General features: G+C 34.6%; 2 protein-coding genes and 1 long non-coding RNA gene across 6 annotated transcripts; 1 reads left to right on the top strand and 2 right to left on the bottom strand.

The window, feature by feature from the left end:
- Window positions 1–327: 327 nt before the first annotated feature.
- Window positions 328–3390, top strand: LOC107997259 (PHAF1 protein CG7083). The gene is made up of 8 exons (XM_017055711.3): window positions 328–593; window positions 1121–1203; window positions 1307–1534; window positions 1602–1811; window positions 1883–2032; window positions 2204–2368; window positions 2444–2620; window positions 2748–3390. Exons 1-8 carry the CDS (start codon window positions 530–532, stop codon window positions 2943–2945), a joined length of 1275 nt encoding a protein of 424 aa, XP_016911200.1. The 5' UTR covers window positions 328–529; the 3' UTR covers window positions 2946–3390.
- Window positions 3391–5105: 1715 nt separating this feature from the next.
- LOC107997307 (dual specificity protein phosphatase CDC14A-like) lies at window positions 5106–15430 on the bottom strand. Of its 4 annotated transcripts, none has more exons than XM_062072389.1 (10): window positions 15033–15430; window positions 9132–9807; window positions 8852–9053; window positions 8460–8707; window positions 8081–8342; window positions 7794–7923; window positions 7509–7687; window positions 7154–7266; window positions 6701–6766; window positions 5106–5483 (listed from the first exon to the last, which is right to left on the bottom strand). In XM_062072389.1, the coding sequence occupies exons 2-10, from the start codon at window positions 9280–9282 to the stop codon at window positions 5275–5277; spliced, it is 1560 nt and encodes a 519-aa protein (XP_061928373.1). In that variant the 5' UTR covers window positions 9283–9807; window positions 15033–15430; the 3' UTR covers window positions 5106–5274. The 4 variants fall into 4 exon arrangements, with proteins under 4 accessions (XP_061928373.1, XP_061928374.1, XP_061928372.1 ...); XM_062072390.1 differs by lacking the exon at window positions 15033–15430 and adding an exon at window positions 14966–15026; XM_062072388.1 differs by lacking the exon at window positions 15033–15430 and having other exon boundaries at window positions 9132–9550; window positions 9640–9970.
- Window positions 15431–24684: 9254 nt separating this feature from the next.
- Window positions 24685–26312, bottom strand: LOC107998480 (uncharacterized). Its single transcript, XR_001766196.3, has 2 exons — window positions 26038–26312; window positions 24685–25787 (listed from the first exon to the last, which is right to left on the bottom strand). It is a non-coding gene; the product is annotated as an uncharacterized LOC107998480 (long non-coding RNA).
- Between the last annotated feature and the right edge of the window lie 1553 nt (window positions 26313–27865).

Raw genomic sequence — 27865 nt, 5'->3', positions numbered from 1 at the left:
TTTATTGCACATTTGTTGCGAGATCGATATTTCATCATCTATGAAAAATCTTTTGTTTTATTATTGCTAATTTATATTTTATATTTTATATATTTTTATAAAATTAAAAATTAAATATGTAATTGAATATTAAATAAATCATAAGTTTAATTAAATTTATTATCAAATTTATTTTAAAATTGAATCAGTTTTAAAATTCAAATATTCGCGGTAATTGAGAATAGCATATTATGCGACATCTATAATATACGGAACGAACTGTTTCCTCATAATATTACGTTTCCGTACACGGCCGATAGTCTAGTTTAATTTCACGTATTCCGCGGTACGTATCAGCTGTTCGGTGACAGTTTGCCAGCCGTGAGAGTAGAGAGTCGAAGTTTATTGTTTGGGAAGCAATATGGCTATCTGGTGATTAGTAACAGTGCGATACGTAGACAAAGAAACAACGCAGTTCTCATGATATTTGGAGACGCGTTGTGCATCCTATAGTTTAATTTAAAATAAGAGAAACAATAGAATCGATAGAATGTTGGAACTCGAGGTGGTGCCCGAAAGATCCCTCGGTTGCGAGCAGTGGGAATTTATTTTAGGCAAGTGACGAAACACTAATGATGTATCACGGCTAAGTCGTATTACGCATAATTTTACGATGATCGAATTAATTTATAATAATTTATAAAATGATCGACAATCAGAGAATATTCTTACAGCGTCTAATTGATCTTATTGATGTTACTGTCATGTCAGCATTCGCACTTTACTATTTCGTTCTATTTGTAAACATCTCGTTTGACAATCGCACGTAAACAAAGAAAATGGTGCTTGTTATGAATATTTTATTACTTATTATATAATTTTTTTTACAAATATAGACTAATTGTTTAAGATTCTAAAATCATATAAATTAATAGAATGATAATTAATTAAAATTTGATATTATTTGATGGAGTAAAATATTATTTTAAAAATAAATATAAATTTAATAAAAATCATGGAATTATGTTAAATGATTGTTAATGCGTATATGGATGAAATTAATATGGAAAAATAAGAGTAATTAGAAAAATCAAAGCGATGAAATCTGAAGAATCATTTTTTAAAAGAATAACTATTTCAGGTATGCATTTTTCCCAATCTGTATCAATAATACAATCCCAAGTGGGCATTATAAGGGGAGTACAAGTACTTTATAGCGATAGTGTGAGTATATATTAACAGAACACTTAATTAAAGCATTATTATTATATTTTTCATTCATATAAAATTAATATATATATATATATATATGTATATATATTTATAGAATCCTTTAGATGTAGATTTAGTAATAAACTTACCTCATGATGGAGTTCGACTTATATTCGATCCAGTGGTGCAAAGGCTCAAAATAATTGAGATTTATAACATGAAGTTAGTTAAACTCAAATATTGTGGTTTGCCATTCAATTCACCAGAGGTTTTGCCATCTATTGAACAGATTGAGCATTCCTTTGGAGCAACTCATCCTGGTGTTTATGATAGTGACAAACAAGTATGATATTTCCATTTATACTTCTACTTAATCAAAATTTATGGAACCAAAATATATTTTTTTATAGGTATTTGTATTAAATTTTCGAGGATTATCATTTTATTTCCCCATTGACTCAAAGTTCCAACCTGGATATGCACATGGATTAGGATCATTGCAATTTCCAAATGGAACTTCTCCTCTTGTAGCAAAAACAGCTATTTATGTGGGTAATATGGGTGCTGGAGGTGGAAGTGATGAACACAATTTAAAAGCACCACCACCACCTTTACCACTCGTAATTATTTTTTGTTAGTATTATAACATATATAAAAATAAAATTGATATTACATAAGCATATTTTGTTAGGTCTGCTATCATAACAATTTGTATTTAGAAAAGGCAGATGTCATACGTGACAAAATGCGTACACGAGGTCTTAAATTGCATCTCTTCACTGAAGGTAGCTCTGTAACAAGAGTATTATTGGAACCGAAAAAACGTTGCTTAACCAAAGAGGTTATATTTTATATTATATTATTTATTTTATATTGTTTATGTTATATCTTTATAGTATATTTTAATTTTTTTTAGTATTATGAGTGTTTTATAAAATGATTTATTTAATGTAATACTTAAAGTATTCGTAATACAATTTTCTTTATTCTTTTTTTTTATACCTAATTATAGGTGTTATTTGGGGATACTTGTGAAGATGTTTTAAGTGCTTTAGGAGCACCATCTCGTGTATTTTTTAAAGCCGAGGATAAAATGCGTATTCATAGTCCTCATGCACATAAACGTGATAAAATAAGACGGTCGGATTTCTTCTATAATTATTTTACTTTAGGATTGGTAAAAAATTTTCTTAATGTAAACGATCTAATAAAACAAGCTAAAAAATACATTTAAATATTTTATCGCTCGTAGGATGTTTTATTTGATGCCAAAACTCAATGTGTTAAGAAGTTTGTATTACACACAAATTATCCAGGGCATTATAATTTTAATATGTATCATCGCTGTGAGTTTTCTTTAACTCTTCCACCAGAAAATAATTCCACCGAATCGGGAAAACTCATAGATGTTTCCCCTTCTCCAGTTACGGTACGATATAAAATATCTAAATAAGATTTGTTAAACAAACTATATTGATAAATGGAAATATCAATAAGTGATAAATTTGATAAATGTTTTAATATTTGAATATTTTCAATAAAATTGTTTACTTTAGATCACTGCCTATACGAAATGGGATAGAATAAGTGAGCAGTTGAAGGCTAGTGCACGGCCAGTAGTATTAAACCGTGCTTCCTCGACGAACACAACAAATCCATTTGGTTGCACATTTTGTTATGGTATACGCGATGCGATTGTTGAAGTCATGGCAAATCAACATATTGCGAGTGTAACTTTATACAGAGCGGTGTGACCTTAATAATTTATACAATAATATGGTGCATTATAAACCGCTCTTTAAAGAGCAATTGATGGAATGGTGTTTTTTGCAAAACAAACAAAAAAAAATAGGCAAGTTTTAAGTCTGTTAGAAATTGCATAATAACATCAACAACTTTGAAAAAGACTGTACAATGCAAAGAGAATTAACAAGAGTGCAAATATTTACAAAATCCTGATGCAGTTTCTTTTCCTAACATTAATATAACAACATTGAAACCGCAAAGATTTCAAATAAAAGTAAGAAAAAAAAAAAGATTACTAAGGAGGCAATGACGATACAAAGCTCAGAAAATCAGCGATATCATCTTGAATATCATATATTATTGCTTACAAACTTTTACATTTTTTCCTTGGAATATCTAAAATCAAGGAAATTAAATAAAACAAAACAAAAAAAAAAAAAAAAGAAACAAAAACACGAAAAAAGCAAAAAGACGATCAACTAAGGGGTACAAGTGTCTGCAATATTCAATAATATCATATTTAATATACCATTTTTATCTTTTGGTTATAAGTTTTAAATATAGTTAAAAAAAAAAAAAATAAAAAAAATGAATTATAAATTATACGAGCAATTAATATGTAATGTCTGAACTCGATAATAATAATAAAAAAAAAAAAAAAAAAGAAAAAAGGAAAGTAGTTTCAAAAATAATAAGAATTTTGATAGTTAACGAGGAATCTATAATGATTATAATGTCACTAATGACTAATACGATAAAATATAATAATGTGCTTAGTGCAAGTAAAAAAAATAATTTTCGTAAAACAAAATTTTGTAACGCGTGAAAAATGAAATAAAATGACAATGCAAAAGTGATATTCTGGATATACAAATTAATAGGCATAATATACTAGAATGACATGTTCATTCAATCAGAATAAAATCTATCAAAATGATAAAAAATTGAATATTGAAAAAAGATGTTTATCAATACGGAAGAAATTAAATTCATGGTCTGTTTTTTACGCTTTTATCTATCAAATTCTAATCATTGTGATACGTGACGAAAATTCAAAATGCGATGAAATAAAATAAGTTACTCTTTGCATTAACACAAACAAAAAAATAAGGGATATTTAATTAATTACTTTCTTATAATATTTTGTGTTAAATAATACTTGTGATTATAAGTGTACTCGCAAAATTCGATTAGTCTTTAATCTTTTTAGTCGTGTAATATAAAATCATGAATTTATCATAAAAATTATAATTCCTAAAGGAAATGATTTTCCTTTATTCTTTTCTATGAATTCGACTTCACATTGTTAAATTGCACAATCATATACCCTATTTCAAACAGTTTCCTGCTAATTTTAGGGTATATAAATGAATATGTTTTATGTATCGTATAAACTTTGATAGTAATGTAATGAATAGTAATCATAAAATATAAATAAGAAAAAGCGTTCAAGATGAAATGCGAAATATGAATGATGGATTACTTTAATTAACACTTTTGACAGATATGTGACAATTTTTCTTCCTGTTTACCTGAATTGGTGAAATTTATGATTCATGGTTTTGAAAATTCTAATAAATTTTTATCAATTTCTGTTTTCTTTATTGGACACAGATTTTAATTTAATATTTTAATTTAAATTTAAAATAATATATGATCTCAATATCAAGATTCGCAATTTGAAAGTAAAAGTAAAGTAAAATAGATAATGTTATTGAAAAAAGTGTTAATTGATGCATAATTATATAAAAAGCTTTGAGAGACGCAAAGCCATATATACAATTTAAAAATTTATGGTTATTCGTGTTTCTCAAAATCCTATTTTGATGGAATACCTCCTGTTTTGTCGATTCGACCATTTAATCTAACTATTTTGCGTGAAAATTATTTTTAAATATATAGAGCATATATAGAATTCTCTAAATAAGTTTCATTGAAATATCCGTAAATAATACAATAATAAATTGGAGGAAAAAAAAAATAAAAAATATGAAAAATAAAGATAAAAAAGATATCAATGGGACTTTTTTAGAAATTATATTCTCTGTATAATTATTTTTAATAATTCTTCTCAAGAAATCTCTCTATTTAGTTTATACAAAACAAATCATTTTGTATTGAATGATTTATAAAATTATGTAAAACGATTTTCTATAAATCATTTTTCCTCTGAAATTTGTTTTGACTTTACTTATCCTTATATGTATATACTTCGATATAAATTATTATACATATAATGTTTGAATTGATAGATTCTTAATTATAATTACAAATGAACGTTTCGTGTTTGAACGCAAAATAACAATTACTTTTTCTTTTTTCATATTAATTACTTACTTATTTTCTTCGCCGCGCGTTTTTTAAAGCATCTAATCCATAAGCGATATAATTCTTTTGCCGTGATTCAGGATTTCGAGATGATTTGAATCTATTCATTTTGATTTCGTTGAGTCTATCTCCTTGTGTCATATTATATGAATCGGTAACTCTGAATTTCTGTGACACTCGATCTGCATCATCTGATCCCCGGAAATTTCTTAATTTTCCTTTAAATAAAAAAAAAAAAATAGAAAATTATTTTATCATAAATACTTTTGTAATACATTAACAAAAATTCATTTAATGACGTAGTTAGTTATTTAAAATTTAAATTTTTTTTCTATTCTTGATATTGTGATTTGTTTTTTATAAATATAATAGAAATTATCATTATTCATACTGACTTACTTGATTTAAATTTAATTTAACGATAATAAACGATACAAAAATCACAAAAATAAAAAACACTATTGCCTATACACTAGTCTATACATAACTGTTAAAAAAGTTAAAAATTAGATTGATGGAAATTGATGCGCGCGCAAGATTTTTGAACATACGAGATTTAGCACGAATATGAATGAGCTTGAACTGTTTTATTGTTAAAAAAAACAGTATTAACCATAAATTATTTGGTGAAATATGTTCTAACATTTTTCTTTTATATTTGTGGGTTATTTATTATTATACATGATTTTATTTAAAATTAATTTTGAATCAATATTGAATTTTTAATTATATTAGATGCGTGCGCATCTAATATACTACTATCGATATCGATATAAATTATTCAATAAGTAGAAATAATAATATTTATCTTCGTATATAAATATAAATTTTTTTTATTAATGTCTTATAAAAATAAATTATATATTAATTTGTATAATTATTAATAAAATATGAATGATTATTAATAAAATTAAAATTTTTATACGAAAATAAATTATAATCGATTAGTGCGTGATCGAGATCAGATGCGCGCGCAAGTTTCTACATTAGTTTCGGCGCGCGATTGTTGTTTTGTGCACGCATTGACGTTTTCTTGATTTTTTTTTGTGTTTTATATTTAAATTGAAGATAGAATTTCATCAGAGTGAAAATTTCAATCATCCTTCGTTTGTGGTTCGTATATATGCATATATAACATAAATCAATATCATTTTTAATGTAAAAAGAACAAAATATTATGTGGTAGCATTTCAAGGTCAATGCATCTACAATTGCATTCCAATAATTTGTTGAAATTTTGTCATAATAACGATAAATTGAGTTGAAAATATTATTTTTAATTAAAAAAGTATGTTTTTTTGAAAATTATATCGCATATTATGTCAATTATTTATTATGATTAAATTTTAATTAATTATATATTATATACATATATACACATATTACAAATTAAAAAAAATAAAAATAATAAAATTATAAAATATTGGATGAATACCTAAAATTCTTGTAAGTTTTGTTTTGCCCTTCTTTTCGTTGGTTGAGTTGTCATATTTATTAAATCCTAGAATAATAAAAAAATATATTAAAAAATTTAAAATATATATGTATATCTTTTTTCTTAAATTATTTTTCTTTTTCAGATCAGCATTTTCTTGTTAATGTTCCAAAATTCAACATTTTCAATAGAAGAATTGGAATAAGAATTATATTTTTTATGGAAACATGTAAGTAAACTTCTAATAAAATTCATAATTATTTTATTGTTCTTATACATACTTTTTATATAATTTTATAATATATATACTGTAATATATATTAATTATGTAGATATATTAATAATATATACCATATTATATATACTATAAAATATACTGTTATATACTGTTTTGTAAATATTATTTTCTTATAAATTCATTGATTGTTTTTAGGAATAGATATAAATTCCCACCTGTATTTTCTCCTTCGGATGTGTATGATATTTTCTTTTCTGCTTTGTCCGCGAGCGAATATATCCCATATTTATGGTGTAATATTACATCGCCATCACCATAATACTTCAATCTGCAAAAGAATACATCATAAATCAGGTATTTATTTATATTATTTAACTTACTTATTTATATATATATATATTATTAACAATTATAATACACAATAATTATGAAATTATGAAATTTTTTTTGTTTTCTATTGAAAATTAATAATACAAAAAGAAATTTCCTTTTTTTTAAATTTCTTTTTTTGCGTACAATAAAAAGTTTTCATATTATTTACGTATATATATAATAGAGAATATAAATTACTTATATTGTTGACCAGCATTCAACAAAATTTTCTCAATATTTTCTAACCAAGATTGCTGGTGTCCTATAACGGAACCAGGTCTACAAATTCTTATCCAAGCAATAGCTTCTCTTGCTGTCATTTTATAATGTTTTATTAAAAATGCAGCAATCAATGAACCTGTTCTTCCTAGTCCAGCCTGAATAAATATAAAAAATAAATAGAGAGTTAAAAATAGTTATATTATTATAAATAGTTTAAATAAAATTACATAAATTAATTAAAGTTTTATAAGTTTCAATTACTTTGCAATGAACTGCGATAGGTCCACTAGTGTTTTCGCTTAAATTCAAAAATTCATTCAAAATTCTTTTTGGTGGTACCGTGCCGTCTGGCATGAACATATCATAATGCGTGATTCCTACCTCGGTGAATCTATTTTTGAAATATTATATCAGTTCTATATTTCAAATTAATTAATTATATAAAAATATCATTTAAAAGTTTCCAAAAATTCAAAAGAATAATATTATTTCCTTAGCATAGGAATTGGAGATATGAAAAAGTTTTAAATAGATTTTTTATTTTTTACCTTGATGCATTGTACGCTTTCTTATTCAATCTAACTACGGCAGTGACTTCATTTTGTAAAAAATAATCAATATAACATTCAGGAGGATGATAGGGAGTGCCTGGCTCCGTGCTTGGACCAACAAAAGCCAGAAACTTTTGCGGTACCATCCAATTTAAAGCACCATTTCTCATGTCCTCGTATTTTTCATATTCAACCACATCAAAATCGTTAAAATTAAAAAAGCCAAAAGATGCTGCTTTCTTAAGCGCATTTAAGCAATCTATTTTTATTAAAATAATTAAATAATATAATTATACAATTATATACGATTATTCTATTCAGATAACACTAAATTAATATTTCAGTTTAATTTTGATATAAATTTAAATTATATCACCTAACAAATGAATGCTATAAATGGCTGATCCCATAGAGGCATCTCGAAACGGCTTTATAGGAATTTCGCCTCCCATGAAAAGAGTATTGTAAGCTTCTCTTGGACTCTTGTTCAAATATAATACTGCAAAAGAGGCAACTAAATACGCGGCATTTGCTCTTTTGTGCTCTCGTTGCGAAGTGTAGTGCACAATTTGCCTGTGCTCATTTCCTGGACTCTCTAGTTTTTTGTTTACCTTATGGCAATATCTGTTAATAATATATATATATTTTTAAATATATAAAGAATAATCTTCAAGAAATTAAAAATATTGTAAATCAAAAACAAAATCTTATGAGGAGGAGAGGATAATTATTAAATTCCTGAAGTATAAAAATATTTAATATTGTTACTTGTATAAACAAGCAAGATTTAAGGGACCAAAGTCATGATAGAAATTGTTATAAACTAGCTCGTCATCGATTGTAAAAAAATGGATATGAGATGTGCTTTTCACTTCTTTTCGACCGTTGCATAACGTCGCGAAATAGAATTTGTCTTTTATATATTCGCAGATATAAGTAACATCCGGATGTTTATAAACTGTAGTAATATCTAGGGAAGAAAATAGGTTAGGAAATTTATTTTAAAAAATTTCAATCATTAGTTTTCTTTTTTCTTTTCCATAAATACCATCTGGATTGAAGTTTTTATTGTCGTAAATATGTGAATTTTTCTTTGTGTATACAACATTTTTCTGTTCGTACATCGTGAAAGGATATCGAAGCGCGTTCTTCTTGTACGCGCTATTATTTCCTATAAACTTTGTTCGTAGAACGACCATTTAGCAAACTTTTACTCCAATAATCGTACAATTATTTGTATATCAGGATAGAATTCTCTTATTGTTAAAATTTTCATGTGATTGATCTTTAATTGTTGAAAGTAACCCAATCATATCTTCCATAAAAAACGACGATTTATATTCAATATAACATTGAAATAGGCATTTAATAATAGTAACTGGTGATGGTATCGAAGATAATTTATTATTGTCAAAGATAGCATCTGATTACAAAATTGTAATTAACCAAACACATGATTCTTTGAACCTAAAGGAGAGATAAAAAGGGAATGATCGATTACGTTTCTTACTTATATCTGGAAGCTAATAGCTGTAATGATTTTATAATTTACGAACCTTAAAAAATTTTCATTTTTATAACAAAATAAAATTTGTTCTTAAATTTACCGTTGTTTGGCACGCCAAATTACTGATCTCATGTTTGCGAGACGTCTGTCAATCTTCAATATTCTTCAATTTTTTTTTTTTTTCGTCATAGAATTCGAACGAATAGATTCGCTTCATCTAAAAAAATTATAAATCTTGTAAAATCATTAATTACTCGTTTTTTTTACATTGTGTTTGCAATGCAATGAATAACAATATGCATTTAAAAATATGCATTTGCATTTTAGACGATGTTTAACAACAATTAATTTTTAACGATCCTTTAATAATTTGCAGAATGAGAGATGAAGAGAAGTCAGAGGAAGAGGTTACAGAAGAAAAAGAAGAAATTATAGAAATATCAACGCACGCTATACATGGTGAGTCGAATTTTTTCTTTCTCTCTGCTTTCAAGCTTCAATTACAATTGCTTTACGCTTAATTAAAATGCATGCCTCATGATACATCATATTAAAACTCATAGAACACTTATGTTCTATTATTACGTATTCATTTAAAGGAACGTGAATTCAATATATAAAATAAATTTAGAAATATCGAGAATTACTTATGCCATACGTTGTAATTATAAAATTGTAAAAAATCACCATTTGCAATCGCACATACATATATTTCTCTATCTAAAACGATAGATCTTGTCAGATTTATCCGATCAATTCCTTTTAATCTAAAGACTTTTCTTCATTGCTCTTCATCGAAAACGATGCTCAAACGTATTTCCCCCACGTCCATATTGCCTCGTAAAATCTCTTCTTTTCTCCACCTCGACGACGACAATCTCCTCCCGTTTGTCCATCACGTTGCTCTGGCCACAATTTGCGAATGCACCGGGAAGTGGTTTAAAATGCAACGTGGGCCCTAACCGGTAAAGCGACTGATCGGTATTTACGATTCAAGAGAAATCTTTCGCGGCTCTCCGTCCATCCGTCTTTGCATCCATTCCCTGCGTCCGTCAATCCGTTATAATTTCTCCGTTAATAGAATCCGAGATTTCGTAGCGATCCGTGATACGCATTCGAAATACTTGCCCTGCCTTCTCTTTCACCACCAACCAGCAACGCTTCTTCCTCCTCTCGTCATCTTTCATTCCTTTGCATCTTTATTCGGAGAAACGATTGCTTTCTATCGGTACGTATTTTTAGGTGCTCTTGTTGTGTAAGAGTTTCTCCGGCCGTGCTATTTTTGGAATAATCGTTTTTTTTCTTTTTCTTTTTTTTTTATCAAACGGAGCATGCGTCTACTTCATTTCGTCGGATTCGAATTTGAGTTTTTTTGAGTTGAAAAAAAAAAATTTTCTCCCCGCGTGAAACAAATTCCATTTTGCCTCGAAGGGGGGCAGAGATATAGTTGAAGTTAATGTAACGGGTGTTGCACGAGTCTTGTGAAATTTTCGGAGGAAGATGATTTGCGCTAATATTACTATTAATTCGAGGATTTAAATTTAAAAGAAATAGAAGGAGCAATTTAATATAAATACAGTAGCATCACGTATAGAGATTTCGCTTCAAATCGTACATATTTCCTCTTTATCAATATTCACGTTTCACAATTTTCTTCCTACTATTTCCATTCTACATTCCTTTATATCTATTTATATCTTTCTTTGCATCTCCAATATACTTGAATATATATATATATATATTTATATTCCGCTTCTCACGGTTTACACGGCCACTTACTCGTCTCGTCCTTATCTTACGCGGGATTTATCGTTTCAAATTTCGTTTCTCCACCGCTACCAGGAACGTCTCCCTTCATCTCTTCGATTTCTCCGTAACCATCTCGTCTCCTCTCCCGTCGGTTCTCCATTTTCTCCCCTTTCTGCCGATAAATCTGCCCTCCCTCCCCCTCCCTACTTAGCCTTTCCCGTGCCTCTCTGTATACACGGCTCGCTTTTCTCGCCTCTCTCCTCCCTCTCCTCCCTCGCTCCATCTCGCTCTTTGTTGATTCTCCGCCCTCTCGATAATTCCGTTCCAATGCCCCCCTCGTCGGACAATTATCTCCTCTCTTCCCTTCCTTCTTCTTCTTCTTCTTTTTTCTTTTTTTTACTGTCTACCAAAGAGACATCTCTCGCATCTTTTATTCCTCCACGGGTTCCTCGATGTACCCTCTTCCTGTACCTCTTCTACCGTACGCCTTTTTCTACCGTTTCTTTTTTCCTCTCGATCGCCTCGACAACAACTTCCTGGAGTTGTCTCTTCCTCAGCTGCGACGGGTGAAGAGTAAGGATTATCATCTCGATTTCTTTATTTCTTTATATACTTATATAGCGTTAAATCTTTATCTTTGAAGGCGATAAGACGACACGTGTATCAAACACAGGAATCAAACGATAAGAATCGACTCGAATTCGAAATGCACTTGTTCACTCGATAGATTCTTCCTCGTTTAATCTCTTACTCGATTTGTTACAATCTTAATTTTTTTTGTGATTAAACGTTATTGAATTTATAGATTAATAATAGGTGAATAAGAGGAGGATATTTCGATTTAAATTATCATAATATTGCGCGTGATTTATTTGAATTGAATTTTCCTTGCTCTCCTTGTTCGGGTTAAAATGAAATTGCGCGTGTTTCGCGTATCAGAATTCGATGAAACGATGTTAAAATATATCTTGGGGCAAGATAAGGAATTATCTTGTAAGAATTTTGTATTAGAAGGGGAAGAAAAGTGGTTTGTTTGTTTTAATAAAATGCACATATATTATATTGAAATTTATGATAAATTAAAAATATTTGCACGTCTGTTTTTTTTTATTCTAAATTATTGTTGTTCTTGCTTTTGCAACGCTTATAAATTATATTTTTTAATGAATTAATGTCATGATAGCACAAGTAATATTAAGATATCAGTTATCAATGATCGATATCTTGATCAAACATTAATAATATAATTTTTACAGTAATTATTATTTGCTACTTTTTTCTTCTTAAGTAAACAAACAGTTTTTCTTTTCTCTAAGAAAAAATACGATTATAAAATTGATTAAATCGTGTGAAATTTCAACATCCAATTCATCTTTATATTCCTTTTTGATTTAGTTCTTGAAGAACTTGAGCATGTCGAGGGAAGTCATTTCAATGGGAAATTTGGGATGTTTAATTGGAAATACTTATGGAATATCTGTAATGAAATAATTAATGTAATATGAATCATTTAGATAATCGTAGCGAGATTTAATATAATAATTCTCGAGAATTTTATGAGAAAGGAATCATAGGAATTTTTACACGAGCAAATATATGATCATAAAATTTTGATTTTTCATTAAGATTCGATTATAATTGAAAGCATATATTACACTGTTTTGTTAATTTCCTTATAAAGTGTTCGAATCTATCTCATTTCTCAAGTGCATGCACTCGAAAGTTTTCGATATAAATCCATTGATCACTTTATACAACAAATTAATTGATTGACGCAACGAATTAATCACTGAAAAAAAGTTAAACTCTCATTCTTAAATACTCATTCATTACATTTCTTGAAAAGATAATTATTATTCAAAATCTCGTTTCTAAACGTTTTCCATAAATCGAGAATTAATATATATAAATTCATCGATATTTGTAATTTCCAAGACTTGACCCTGCGACAAACGAAAGAAAGGGTTTAAAAGGGTTGAAGTCTGTTTCTTATTTACAAATTGAGAGTTCATTTATAATTTCTGAGGATTAATCGCGCAACAAACGAGCAATATCATTAGAAAGGGTTGAAATCTCGTTCCTACCCTTACATTCATAAATACTCATAATTATCTCCAATTATTTTTGAGATTATTTGAATAATCTCAACAAACGGGTGGAAAGAAAAATTGTCCGCAAGCAACAGATACGACACGTTGACAGATGAAACGTTTGGAAGGAAGGAGTGCTTCTCCGTCGAAGGACACCGCGATGAGTCGTGGCGGTCGTAAAAAAAATTTCCAGAAGGTGTCCGCGAGCCGGATCGCCTCGCGGCCAACATCCTCCCGCGGTCTGTCGTCGTGTGCGGCACGAAGATCCGCTCATTGTTTCTCTAATGCATATTGACTATTAACAGCGAATCCGCTTTTCCTTATACGCGAGGATATAACTACGTCACGTCCTTATTCGCCGGGCATCGTCTCGATCGGCCACACTCATCTTCCAACTCGCGGCCATATTCGGTGTACCCACCCACGGCAACAATGCCAGCCGCATTCATAAACCTTATTCCATACCCGTTCGCCGATCAATCGAATTAAAACGATCTGTGTATAATACGTATTGCGCGTAATACCGTCCTTGGTCCCACTTGCGCGACGATTAAGGATGGGATCGTCGTGTGAAGTTGGTGGAATCGGGTATTATTCGCGGATTTTGTTGTGACTCGATCACGATTCTATTAGGTGACGAAAGTATAAATTTTATATCGTGGAATTATATAGAAATCAATTCTTGGAAAGGTTCTTTGATGTTTTAAAAATCAAATGAGTTTCGATGGCTGGTTGTTCCAGTTATGATTTTAAAAGGGGATCTTTAATCGATTATTCTTATTTCGATATAATTGCGAGAAAATTGTATCTTTTAAGTTTTTCTTTTCGCTCATATGGGATAAATTGATGGAATATTACGAGAAAGGATCGATATTGAACTAGTCGAGGTGGGTTAAAGAAGCATTACTAATCATTACCATTGGTCGATAATTTGTGATCTCACTATTTATTAGCCACTGTACCCGTATACGTGAGCGTTGCACGCGTTGCAAACGCAAAATTGGAATCCAGTTGTCGGTATTCAATGGCCTTTTCCAGCCCGCGTAACGTTACCCGAGATACGTTGTGCTTAAAATAGATCCCGTACGATACCAGTTGGAAGCGTAATTAGCCGGCTAGAAATCGTTTGAGTCATGGGAGGGAGATGTTTTTTTTTTCTTCTGCGTCTCGATCGCTTTTCCTTTGAAGTCTTCGTCTGCTTTGTCGTTTGCTTTAGAAGTTAGTTGGACGAGAAAGGTGGGTCAATTCGAGACACACATGAAATATACTCGTTCTCGGTTTATAATTTAATCGAGAGATGCTGGGCCATTACTCGATTCAATAATAAAATAATAATTTAATAAATAATCAAGCAAATATCGAACCATTTCACGAATCAAGATCCCTTCGATCTCTAAACCTAACCTAACTTCCAAACTGCCGTCCCAATAACTTAAAACGACGTTAAATCCCTTTTAAATGGCAAGAATACTTATCGAGAATTGCTGAGCGAATCATGAAATCTTTAGCAATAGAACAAATCCAATCGATCCTTACCTCCAATCTCGAATTAGAAAGCTCGAACATCCGTGTTTAAATCCTCCATCGTCGCGAGAATACTCACCTAAAAGAATCGTCCAACCCATCCTCGGCAGACAACCAGCCTCCAACCCAGCCCATAACGCACACGAAGAGGCATCACACGTAGACTACTTTTCACCAGTCATCGTGTCATCGTTCGAGCCGTCTCGCTCCTTGGAATGTTCGTCGCGAAAGCATCGTCGTCGCTGGCTCTCCTATTCGATAATTTGGACGTTGCAGAGGCGGCGCGGGGCGGAGGTAACTGGCACATCCACGCACCGCCGCCAAAATACCGGCATACAAGAAGAGCCTGAGGAACGTGTACGGGGACACGAGGTGTACGTGTTCTGCGAGTGAGAGGCGATCGAGGGATAGATGCTCGCGAGCGGTGGCTCTGCTTCCGCGTGGACGGACAATCGCCTTTGACGAGCTCGTTCGTGTGCACGCGCTCTCTACCAGCACGGATTTCATCGTCCCGCCAAACTACCACAGCATAACAATTCGTGTCTGTGTTCGTGTGCGGATACAGGGTGTCCTGTAACGAGTCGTGTATAAGATCGAGAATCGTATACAAGAAGAGAGAAAGAAAATGGAATTTTTCTTATTAATTCCTCTCAAGCGTCGAGTTGGATTTAACGATCCCAAACTTTGGATATTCGGGCTTAGAGAGTTAAAACGAGATTATTAAGCGTTACGAATAAAATGAATCTAACGATGCTCTTACGGATAATGGATCGGAAAAAAATATATCTCGATTGAAATTGTTGCCAAGTAGATCTCCTTTTCGCGAAATTTGCGCAAAAAGTGACGGAGTCAAAGACTTCTTCTCGACTTTTAAATTTCCATAAAACGTGGCTCTTCCACAATGAGTATATATCACTCTAGATTTATAGTTCATTTTTACACCGTCGTTGCACCGCGCGTCGCTTCATGCATCGCCGTGCAGGCGAAACACCCTGTACGTGTGTGTTTCACCTGGGGGCACTCACACGCGCGCGTGTACACACGCGTCGAAGAAAGCTCTCCGCTCGAGCCACGCCACGGAACTCTCTTGTCTGTCCTCTCGTCGCTAGATGACCGCGGTCGATACGCATGAGCATTCGGATCACGGCGACAGAGCGGGCACGTAACAATTTCTGTTCTTGGGACTGGAGCCACTGTGGATGGATCGTCGATCCTTTCAGTTGGCCGTGTTGCACATCCGCGCCCGCTCTCCCGCCATTTCAATCTTCCTCGTTGCAAGAGAAAACAACCCAGCTTTCCTCCTTCATCGTCCTGAGACCGTTTCGATCGATCCAACGTCCCCGTTTCCATTCTCTCCATTCCATTCCGTTTACAACTGGTAGTGCGTCATGTGCACCATGCTCGGACAGATGCTCTTCGTGAAATTGCGCCGTGATATTTTTTTTTTTTTTTCAATTGGATTGAGCGAATTTTAAGAGTGTCTGTACTTGGAGGCACGAATGAAAGATTAATGTTACGACGAATCGATAGAAGTTGACGGGACGAGATCTACGCGATTTGTAGTGTTCAGTAAAAAAAGGATATCGATATTGATTAGGAGATTATCGTGTGGATGGAAGAGAGGTTGTTAGGGGATGAAAAGATTTAGTTGGTGTCAGGATTTATTCTATTTTATTGGCTCTCCCGTTAGGATGTCGAACAGGCAGCTTCATCATCCTGTTTGAACGACGCTTTTCGAATTTATCTTCATAAACTGTGCCCGTGATTCGGGTCGAGCCGAACCATAGAAGGTTTTCGATTTAATATTCTGGAACTGGCTCGATATAAATTTGAGAAATCGGGACTCCTTCGCCTCGAAAATGATAAAACGAAATTGTTGAAACGAAACCGATACAAAGCATCTAGCTATTTTACCACCTCTTGAACTTTCCTTTTCTTTCTCCCAAAACCAAGAATAAGAATAAGAACGGAAGGATAAGAAAGAAAAACGAGCAAGAAAAAAGATAAATCGAATGACAAATTTCTCCGACACGTTTCGCAACGCGGGCCTCCATATAACCCTTTCCCAGAAAGCTTCTCCCCGCGAGAGAATCACCGGTTGGGTGAACGGTTGGGTGCCCCTTCCTCCTCCTCCTCCCCCTCCTCCTCCTAGCCCCTTCTCCCCGCTTGGTTTCCAATCGTTGATGACGATATTTCAACATTCGAGCGTCGGCCGGGTGATCATGGTGCAAGATTTAAGTCTTGATTCACCGGGACGCCGATTGATACGCGGATCATGTACACGCTGAATTCTTATGCTAATGCGAGAAAGGAGCCGAGAGAAGACAATACAACCACATCCAACACCGGCAACCCGGCCGCATCTGTATACACTCTGCGTCCCGTATTCTGTATTCTGTCAAGTGAATTAATACAATCACGAGGACCGCCGGGTGATTTTAGATGCGGTGAGATCGTGATCGCCGCCGCCGACGCCGCTTCCACGTCGATGGCCACTCCGCCACGCTTTTATAAGCGGAGCTTTCTCGATTACGACGGGGGCGGAGGGGGAGGGAAAAGGGAAAGGGTGTTTTTAGCCACGCGGTGGCCTTGGGGAAAAAACCATTTTAAAACCGAGCCCTCTCCTCCTGGAATCGGTATCGGTATCGCTGCTGGAGAAGATGTTGAGAGGGGAGGAGGATTGGAAAGCTTGCGATCCAATCTTAATCCTATTCATATTTCTTCCCGTAATTGGAATAGTTTTAACTTCTTTGAATTTTTTGGAAAAATTTGGGTAAATTTCTTCCTGATTTTTTTCTCTTTTTTCCTTTGAAAATTGAACAGATTATCGTACGATTCGATCTGATGGCTTATTCCTACGCGATTAACTGTGAAAGTCGTGAAAGTCTCGATAGAATCGGTATATATATATATATATATACTTTACACAGATGGAAGAGTGACTGGAGCTCCAGATAATCTTCCATTTCCACAAAAATATTCGCGATAAATTTAAATATCCACGAATCGTAATGGAATCTTTCTCTAAAACTCTTTCATTCGTCCAACTGAATACACTTCGATAATCCTATATATTATTATAGAGAATTAGAATTTTTATTCAGCAGATAATAAACCTCTTTCCAAAAATGATTTCGCCTACAAACCGTTAAACGAAATCGAGCACCATCTTCTCTGAAAATTAATAGAGGGGGGAGGTCCTTTAATAATAATAATAATAATAACTTATCGTACATATTCGAGAAACATTGCGCATAAGTTTCTTTTACGTGATCGATTTATTGAGTCGTTCGTTAAGAAAGTCTCCAACCTTGCTGACCATCGGTCTCCTTCTGCCCCTCCCCTCGATCCTACGTTTCGTCTCTGTAGCACACGTGGATAGCCCCACTTCCGGCACCCGAACATTACGGTATCGCCAACTTCCGGTCATCACGCGGCAGGCGAACCTCTAAACCATCCACGGTGATCTCTTGAACTCAATACATATCTGCGTTACGTGCATTTAGATAACGCCAGGTTCTTTTCTATTTATTTATTTATCTTTTTCGTTTCTTCGCACGCGATATCGAAAAGAACTCGAGAAAAGTAGAAAAACGATTGGAATTTTTAAGGTTCCTTTGCACGAGTAATCGATTCGAGTCTCGTTTTGTGACGAGCTACTTGTACTGGTATTTGAATTTCGATTTATTGGGATAATAGATTCGCATAATTTCATTGATTCATTAGTCTCGAAAGAAAAGAAGAGTGTTCTTAGATATGTTCTTAGAAAAATCGTTGAACGCCGCGTCTTACTTCTATTCGGATCACGGGTCTGAAAAACTGGGTTTCACGGATCATTGATGTCTCTTTCACAGATTCCAGCGGTCTGTGAAAGGAGCAATTTTTTTTTTTACTTTTCCAAGAACTTTCCAAAGTTCTTCTTCATCTCGGGAAATTCAATCTCGCGTTTCGACATGAAAAGTTGCAAATTCGCCAAATTCTCGAGAAAGTTAAAAATAAAAATAAAAATGAAAAATTAGACCGGGCTTTCCTTTCGCCTGGCACAAGATGGTTAATTAACGTTAGATTGTTGCACAGCCTCTCGAAAGAGGGAAATCGGACATCGACGATATAATGGGTCGATGAAAATTACCGGTATCAACCGGTAAGATTTTCTATTTTTCCACGACTGACCATTGGCGCATAAGAGAGAACAGCGATGTAACGGTCGTTCTGCCTGGCCAGGGTGGATGAGTGTAGCATTTCCCGTATTGCCATCGTAACTCGCGACTACCATCCGCGAAATGACAACTGCTAAACAACGGATAGTGGTTCTCGATGACCGGGGGATCTCGACTTTCACAACAATTCCACCGTCTTCGTTTTGGGATCGAATTTGCTTTCGATACGGAGTAGGTAAACTTCGACGAAGTTTTTTGGAAAATTTTCGCAAAGAAAGACGATTATTAAATGATAAGATTCGTAATATCAATATTTTTTTTTTTCTAAAAAATGAGATGAGGGTTTTAGATTCGTCGTCGTTCGTATCAAAGTATCAGAATTTGTGAGAAAGTTTTTCTTCCTCTCCTGTTTTGCATTTACAACGGGAAATAGATTAAGGATGATTGTACGTGATTATTTTGAGGAACGTAAGATGTAACGAGTCGGAGAACCACTGTTCTATCCGGAGACCAAGTCGAGATGGCAATTCGCGAGTTGCCAATAATGGGTGCGACGTTAATCAGACTATATAAAATGATATATTTCTCGATCGAGAAACAGGCACAGGAGAAAATTATGAATTGCACTGTCAGTAACAGAGCATATCTTAATTTCGTAACGATCGATTCGAGAATATTCTTATATACATATGTAAAAAAAAACGATAATAAACGTTTAATAAATCGACATAAATGACACAATATCGATGAGTTTCAATTCGACAAAGCGCGATGATAAATTTCACATTTCTTTGATTCTTTATTTAATTGAGAAAAAGTGTCATATTCCTTCCTCCAATTTGTAAAACATTTTTTCATAAAATAACGTTAAATAAAATCTGATCCAAAAATTGATTCGTTCGATTATAAATTATATTCGATGAATTAGAGAGAGAGAGAGAGAAAGAAAAAAAATGGTATAGCGACGAATTTATCAGGCAAGCCATCCGCCATTTTGCTGGTTCTCCGACAGATGTCGCGTGGTTTCAATAAAACCTGCAGTTTTATTCGTAAATCGTTCCACGGAATTATGGTCAAAGTGTATATCCACGGACATTCTTGCTCGGGGCCGATTTATATTCAGCACTCGACGTCATATTGTCTGCGTCCATTATCTCGTCATCGATTTCGTTTGATATTACGTCCTAGCGTTACAAGACCGATAACGTGTTCAGCTCTCGCGTTACTCGCGTTATCGATGATTTGTGTAAAATCGAGTAAAAAGCACGGATGGAAGAAGAAAATATATATTTCATATTTCGTTGTAATTAAAGAATCATTCTTTCAATTGCTGTCGTTTATCGTTATTTATATCAATTTGATCTAAAATCGAGAATTTTTTCCCGTACAATTCAATTGAAATTATTTTAACAAACGACGACGTAATTTTTGTTCTTCTTTTTTAATTTATCAAGATGATCGATGAAAAGATTATATAATATGGCCAATCTTGCATAATAATATTCGGATTCAATCGGTTACAATTTTGGTTTATCAAGATAAAAACTAGTTTCTAGAAGAATGAATATTTGAACATTGATATATTGAGAAAATTTAATTATTTTGTATTCAGATATTTTTCTGTGGTAAAATCGTTCTTCTAGAATTTCCAAATCTCCACGAATCTAAGCCTAAGTATTAGATTCATTTAAAATAAAAATTCTGTTTCCACGATATCCAGTTCTACAACGTTAAAAACGATAATTACCCGAAACGAAGATTACAAATGATTGCTTCAAAGAACAAATAATTTCAAAGATGATACGATAAATGAATTTATTTATTTCGAGGCAATCTTTATAATAAGCAATCAATAGAAGTAGTTTCACAACTACTTCTCAATTCCACGAAAATTCCCATCCCAATGTTGTCGTTCGTATTAATCGAGTGGAGATGAATTGTTGGAAACGAAATCATTATCATCCCCAACGGTTGACAGACGAGTGGCCGCCGTGCTGTCTAGAAGAGGGAAACCGTAAAAGGTGGGAAACCTCTCCGAGTCTCCCAACTCGGACCTAGGAATTAGCATTGCTTCTCCTCTCTGCCATCTCTTCTCGTCTCTGTTCTCCTCCCTCTGTTTCCTCTCTCCTCTCTGGAACGGCAAAAACCAAGAAAAAAAAAGAAAAACGCTCTGCTTCTTCTCGCAAATGCTTCGTTTTTCGAATTGTTTCGAGGAAAAAAATGTTCTTTCCAAAGATATCAATCGAGATTCGTAACTCGGTTTCCATTCACAACGATCGAATACTTATAAGTCGATCGAAGCTTGAGATTGAGTTTGGAGGAAAATCTTCTTAATTTAAGAAGAGTTAAATGGAAAAATTCTTTAGAGTTTTTTGTAATTTATTTAATACTCTTGTCCCTTGATTTTTATAATTATTCAATGTACATGTTTTAACCAGATCGGATGAAATAATTTCGTTTGAAAGAATCAACTGTTCGAATCAGCGTAAAGAAAAGAAAAGAAAAGAGTTCTGTTTGGAGAAATTTAATTTCTAGCATTGGACGACTTAAATAACGAAATTAGCTGTCGCATACGTCGATGCCTCTAAAGCTGAAGAGGACGTCCAGTTTGTCGGTCTCTTCATCCGATTAAGCCCCACCAGGCCAACCGTCGTGTTATTCCATCTCCGTAACTCTTCCATTTCTTCGATTCCATTTTCATTTTCTTCCCAACACCTCTTATTCCATTCTCTCAAATAATCTATCTATATCATTTCCATTCTCGTTCACTCCACGTTTGCAATTTCTTATTCTCCTTCCTCTTCGAAAAAGAAAAAAAAAAAAGAAAAAAGACGCCAATCCCTCGTTAAAAACGAGCGAACAACAACATCAAAATATTTCTCTCCCGATGAAACTCGATAACGCACGCGCACCACGATACATCGGCATCGAAATCGGGCACCGTTGCGAAATCCAAGAAAAATCCTCCTTTCGACCACTTACGTGGGTCGGCTTAGTTAGTCTTGCGTGTAAATAAATGCGGGAAATGCGTCTAATCGTGCAACAGCCGATCATTTCGTTGCTGCACACCTGCACACTCCTCGTTACCTTTCGAAGACGCGTCGGATTCATCGCTATGTAATACGTAATGCGAATTTCACCGAGTTTCGTGTCCCCTTTGCGCCTTGTTTTCTTCTTGCCCGAGAGTCGCGACGCGACGTGCATTGGGAGCAACTCGTGCATCATCGTCGAGCCGATCAGAGATCCTTTTTTTTTCCACACCTCGATGCCTTCGATCGATTATTTATCGGCTTATTCGAAGATAAAGGCGGACAGGTTGGAGGGAAATTTTCGTTACGTAATTTTATTTTTACTTTTTCTTTTTTCCCTTGGAATCAGGCAATTTGGTGGAAGCGGTAGAAATCCTTGTTTTTTCGGTATGGATTTATTCGATCGTCCGCGGCGAACGACGGACACGTGAGTTAGCCGTGGTTCGATGAAAAATTAACATTCCCATTTTTCAGCACTGTGAAAGGAAATTGCTTCGTGCGGAATCGCGGAGAATCGAACAGTTAGAGGCCAGTGTGTATAGCAGGTGGTAGCACACGTTCCCTTCTCTATCTATACGTTACTAACATACCATTCTACGTCCTTTGGAATATTGATCTTTGAAAATGAAGAAAAAAAAAAATTATTCGTTCATTCGTTCATCAAAATTCTTCACTGGGCGCAAAAATCGCACATTCATCAACGAAAAAAGTAATAAAAATTCTCTCGTCCCAAACCAAAACAACGATAATAAATCGCAAATCGATTTATTGTTTCAAGCGATTACTCGAATTCCATTCCCGTTACCAATATCCAAACAACGCAAACGAATCATCACCCCGAATCACGCTCAAACCCTCCCCAAAAATCCAAAACCCTTACCCTCCTTCCCCTCGAAAGAAAAAAAAAAGGAACATACTCGTCCACCCACCGTTTGATCGATACGAATTCGGTTACGAATCGAAATTTCGGTTGATGAAACGCAGCCGTTGCGGGCCACAACGTACGACGCCACAACGACGGCGGCGGCGGCGGCGGCGACGACGACAACGGTGGCGGCGGCGGTGGCGGTGGCCGGGGGAAAGGTAGATAGAGAGGCGGAGGGAGAGGGGGCACGCGTGCACGCACGCACGCACGCACGCACGGTGGTACGGGCGAGGGGACAGACCGACAGAGATAAAGAGCACTTCCGGAGGTGCACGGGGAGACCAAGGTCCGCGTATCTGTTGCTGCTGGCAAGGAGAGGCAGGAGAACCCGCGGGAGAGTCACACCTGAGTGCCCACGCTTCCTCTTATCCACGTTCCCTCTCCCTCGTTCTCCAGTTGTCTCTCCCGATGTCTGCCTCTCTATCTCCCTTCCTATCCGCGCCTACGTCTCTCTCTCTCTATCTCTCCGTCTCTCTTTCCTCCGCTGCTCCCTTTATCGAAGCCTGGTCCGGCCCTCCTCGTCGTCGTTTCACGGGCTACTCCCCGTCCCTGGGGTATATGCGCTATCTCCTCCGCTTTTTTCTCTCCCCTCCCCTTCTTTTTTCTTTTTTTTTTTTTGCCTTCTCGGTAGTTCTATCCCCTTCTTTCCACGAGTCGCTCCTCCTTGGTTCGCAAATGCCGGCTCCATCTCGTTCTACTCGTTTTCTACCCGGTGATCCTGTGAACCGAGGATACGTTGAAATTGGTCAACGTGAACAAAGGAGGGGGATATCCATCTCGACGAAGGTCTGGCTTTTCAGTTATCGCGGGCAGGAGTTAGTAATATTTTATTGGCTCGATCGGAATAGCGTGGTTTTCGATCGGTTCGATCCGGTTTGGGTTTGTTGTTGAGGGATTATCGTTGCATACGATGAGAACGATGTTCGCAAATGTTTTGGAATGTTAGTTTTGTGGATAGTTTAATTAGATTGTAGGATTTCGGTATAAATATTCACAATTATTCGAAAGCAAAGATAGGAAGATTAATATGATCGACGTGTATAGGAATCGTGTCTAGCCGATTCGTGTGCTCGATCATTTTTCATTAATGCCTTGCGACGGCATATAAACGGCAATAGCTGAATTAATACCAAACAAAGTAGTTACATGACACGTTCGCGTGCTATTGCGTATATCGCGCAATCTTATCGAATCGGGCTGATATCGGAGCTGTATTTCGGCAGAATCGATGAAAGATCCTTTTCCATCACGTTGTATCAACATTGCACGAGTTTTCCGAGAATTTTTATTCCGTTATCGAAGTGTACCTCCAAGAGGAGTTAAGAGGAGAGGGAAACGCGTTGAAGAGAAGATGGTATATAACGTATCAACGTAGAAAAGTAACGAAGAACCGTAATATTTCCATAATTCGTCACGCTTATTTCTCACGATTCACTTTCTACGTTCTTCTCACGCCCTGACACGTTTAAATTCCTCTTTATCCTTTCATTAATTAAAAATACGAGATCCAATCTTCGTTCGGATATTTCGATCCTCTCGAAAACGAGATAACTTGGGAGCCATTATTAATTATCAATTTATATATATATGTGTAATTCGAATTGTATGTTACATACGTTCATTTGGTAATTGATTATATTTATATTATAATTTTTTGTTTATATTTTGTACAACTATATTATCCAGTTTCTGACTATTAGCTATCACGACTATTCAGGGCCAAACAATAAAGTAATGCGTAAAAGTTGTGTAACCACAAACTTATTTAAAGACATAATTAAGTATTTACATGTTATTTTATCAATGTACAAGACGTATTAGAATAATGGCTATTTCCTTAAAAACTATTATAATACTAATTATAATTACCATTATCGCGCCAATTAGAATTTTAAAAAAGTAAAATTATTATACTGTTATAAATATATCTATTTCTATTTTTCCAAAACGTTTTCACAAAATCGCAAAAAGGAAGGAAAAATTAAACAAATTCCCTGAATAATCTCTTTTGCTTGTGGTAAAGAAACTTTTCCACATTCTTCCTCCAAGTTTCTTATAGAAGAGATATATCGTTTACATATTCCTTCAAAATTGAAAACCCCGATTCTCAACGGGATTAAAATCAAGAAATAATTTTTCAAAGGAGGAATCTTCCATCTACTCCAAGTTTCCTCCTCCGTTCGAAACGAAGAAACGTTCGAGACAAAGAGGATCCGTGGGATCGATGAAGAAGAGACAGGGGCAACGGACCTCTCTTTCTCCCTCCTTCCCTCTCTCTCTCTCCCCTCCTCCTCCCTTTGGGAAAACAATTCGACGGGATATATAAACGTTCCATCCTCCAAACGTTCTCCAACGTTTCTCTCCCGGACGTAGTTCTCCTTAATCGAAGGAGGATGTGGAGTCGGTTAAGCCGAAGTCAGTCAGTCAGTTTCATTTGAACGTCAGCTGCCCGGATGTCTCCCCCATCTGTGGGACTCGTGTTGCAGGGAACAGAGGCACCCATGTGAGACACCTTCTCCTCCGTGCTCACTCGCTCGTCTGCTCGCTCAGGTGGACCTACACACGCCGTTTCCAAGCCTGTGTACAGGCTAATGCGCGCGTATCTCCACGGACGTGGATACATCTGGACGGGAAACGCATCTGCGGCCCTTGTTCCCGCGCCAAAATTCCCTAGACTCGCTCTGACTCACTAGATTCCTTCTCGCTGGATATATACTCCCCTGGAATATAAATATAATTAGGTTAGAACGGTCTCTTCTCTCCTTTTTCAATTTAAATATCGTTGAATCTGAAACATTGTCGACTCTTCATTTGAATTTTTTTTCCTTTTTAAATAGCGTAATTAGAATAATATATAGTTTCTTTTTCTCGAATTTACATACCTCGATTCTTGAAACTTTGTCGTTGGATTTTTTTTAAAATAGCGTAATTAGAATAATATATAGTTTTTTCCTTTTTGAATTTACATACCTCGAATCTCGAAACTTTGTCGACTCTGGACTTGTTCTAAAATGGTTAGGTTAGAATAATGTAAAAAGTGTAATTCAAATTGCCTAGATTTTTTTGCGGTGATTTTTTTCAGAGATGCATCAACACTTATTCGAACATTCCTCTTCAAAAGTACGGTTTCTTTTAAATGACGCAGAATGTCATTTTTTTTTTTCTAACGAATTTTTTAACAAATTTTATCGGAAATTATCAAAATCTAAAAATATTTACTATTTCTAAATTTGTAAATTCATTCACAATGCTCATGCATTAGTAATCTTCTAATAATAGATAATATAGATTTTATTGCTTGTGAATACATTTACTTATCGAATTGGTATATGCATAAATTGCTTAATGTATAAATTAACATGTTAACTATAGAGCATTTATAATTTGATCGTGATATTTGGTGTTTTTCTGTACCGAGGTATTAATAAGTCTTACAATTTCGATGTTCTAAATTATTCATTGTCTTCTTTGTTTTTTTTTTCTTTTTTTTTTTTTCTCGATCGATTATACAATTTTAAATCTCGCAACGAAGAAAATGGAGAATTCTTAATTACGTGTCAATGATTGCAAATCGTATGTTAAAATATGGCAATAATTGAGTTTTAAATAGAAGATAAATGATTCGTGCAAGATTGAAAGGAAGTCTTACAAGCACAAAAGAATATTTGCAACAAAGTTGCGATGCGAACTTTGAGGCTTCGCTAATTTCTTAAGCATACAATTCCGTATAGACAGTTCCATAAAAATTTCTTGATAAACATCTTTACCAAATATCGCATTTCTTATTATTAAAAATACTAGTATCGAATCCAAAATTCGTCTTCTACAAAATTTTCGTGTATTAATTTCCCAATAAAATAAAAAAAATCAAAGATACACAAACACCGTCTCTTAATTCCTCCACTCGAGGATTAAATAAATTCTTACGCCGCATAAATCCATGTAATAACAATACCCCAAATTTCCACTCTCTCCAAAACTCTTTTCAAACTCTCGACCCGATCGAAAAAGAAAAAGAGAAGAAGGGAAAAACAAAGGGAGAAGCGAACGAAAAGAGAGGAGGAAAGAGAGAGAGGAAAAGACACGAGAATATAAGTAAGTACTTGTGTTCCAATGGTGGACAATGCGACGCATGTATATTCCCCGTTTCCGACGATCGTAAAGGAAACGCATCAGCCGCTTCTCCTACATCCCCTCCCCTCCCCTGCTATTCATTAAACCGCGAGAGGACGTTTTGGGCCCTCTCTGATGAGTTTTTTCGAGGATGCGCGCGGGGACGATGAATAATTCACGCGTGGCCGGGTACACGGGAGGTGAGGAGGTCAGTAATCAAGGGTCATCCAGCGCGCATAATGCGGTATGCTTATTTATTCGATCTCGAGACCGTATCAGTCGGCCTAGAACGATCGAATACATATGCATTTTAATTCGTGCCCGACTCGAGCCACCGGCTCGTTTATATTTGACGAAGAAGAAGAAGAAAAGAAAGAGAGAAAGAAAGAAGAGGGGGAAAAAAAGTTTCTATCCCGGGTAAGGTTTTCTTTTCTTCTTTTTGCAATGCAACGATGACCGCATCATCATCATCATCATCCTCCTCCTCCTCCAACGTTCTCGAAGCTGAGGGTGTTGGCGAAAGAAAGAAGGGTTTTCTCTCCCTTCTTCATCCTCTTCCCCCGATGATACCCTTAATTATCCGCACGTAGAATTACGCGTGCGTTAAGAAGAACAGGATACCTTTATTTCGATGCGTTTTTTATGCTTCACACTTTGAATGTGTGCGAAGGTCTGGCGAACGAAG

The sequence above is a fragment of the Apis cerana genome, linkage group LG3, assembly GCF_029169275.1.
Source record: "Apis cerana isolate GH-2021 linkage group LG3, AcerK_1.0, whole genome shotgun sequence".
NCBI lineage: Eukaryota > Metazoa > Arthropoda > Insecta > Hymenoptera > Apidae > Apis > Apis cerana.
This window is presented reverse-complemented; position numbering and strand designations above follow the sequence as displayed.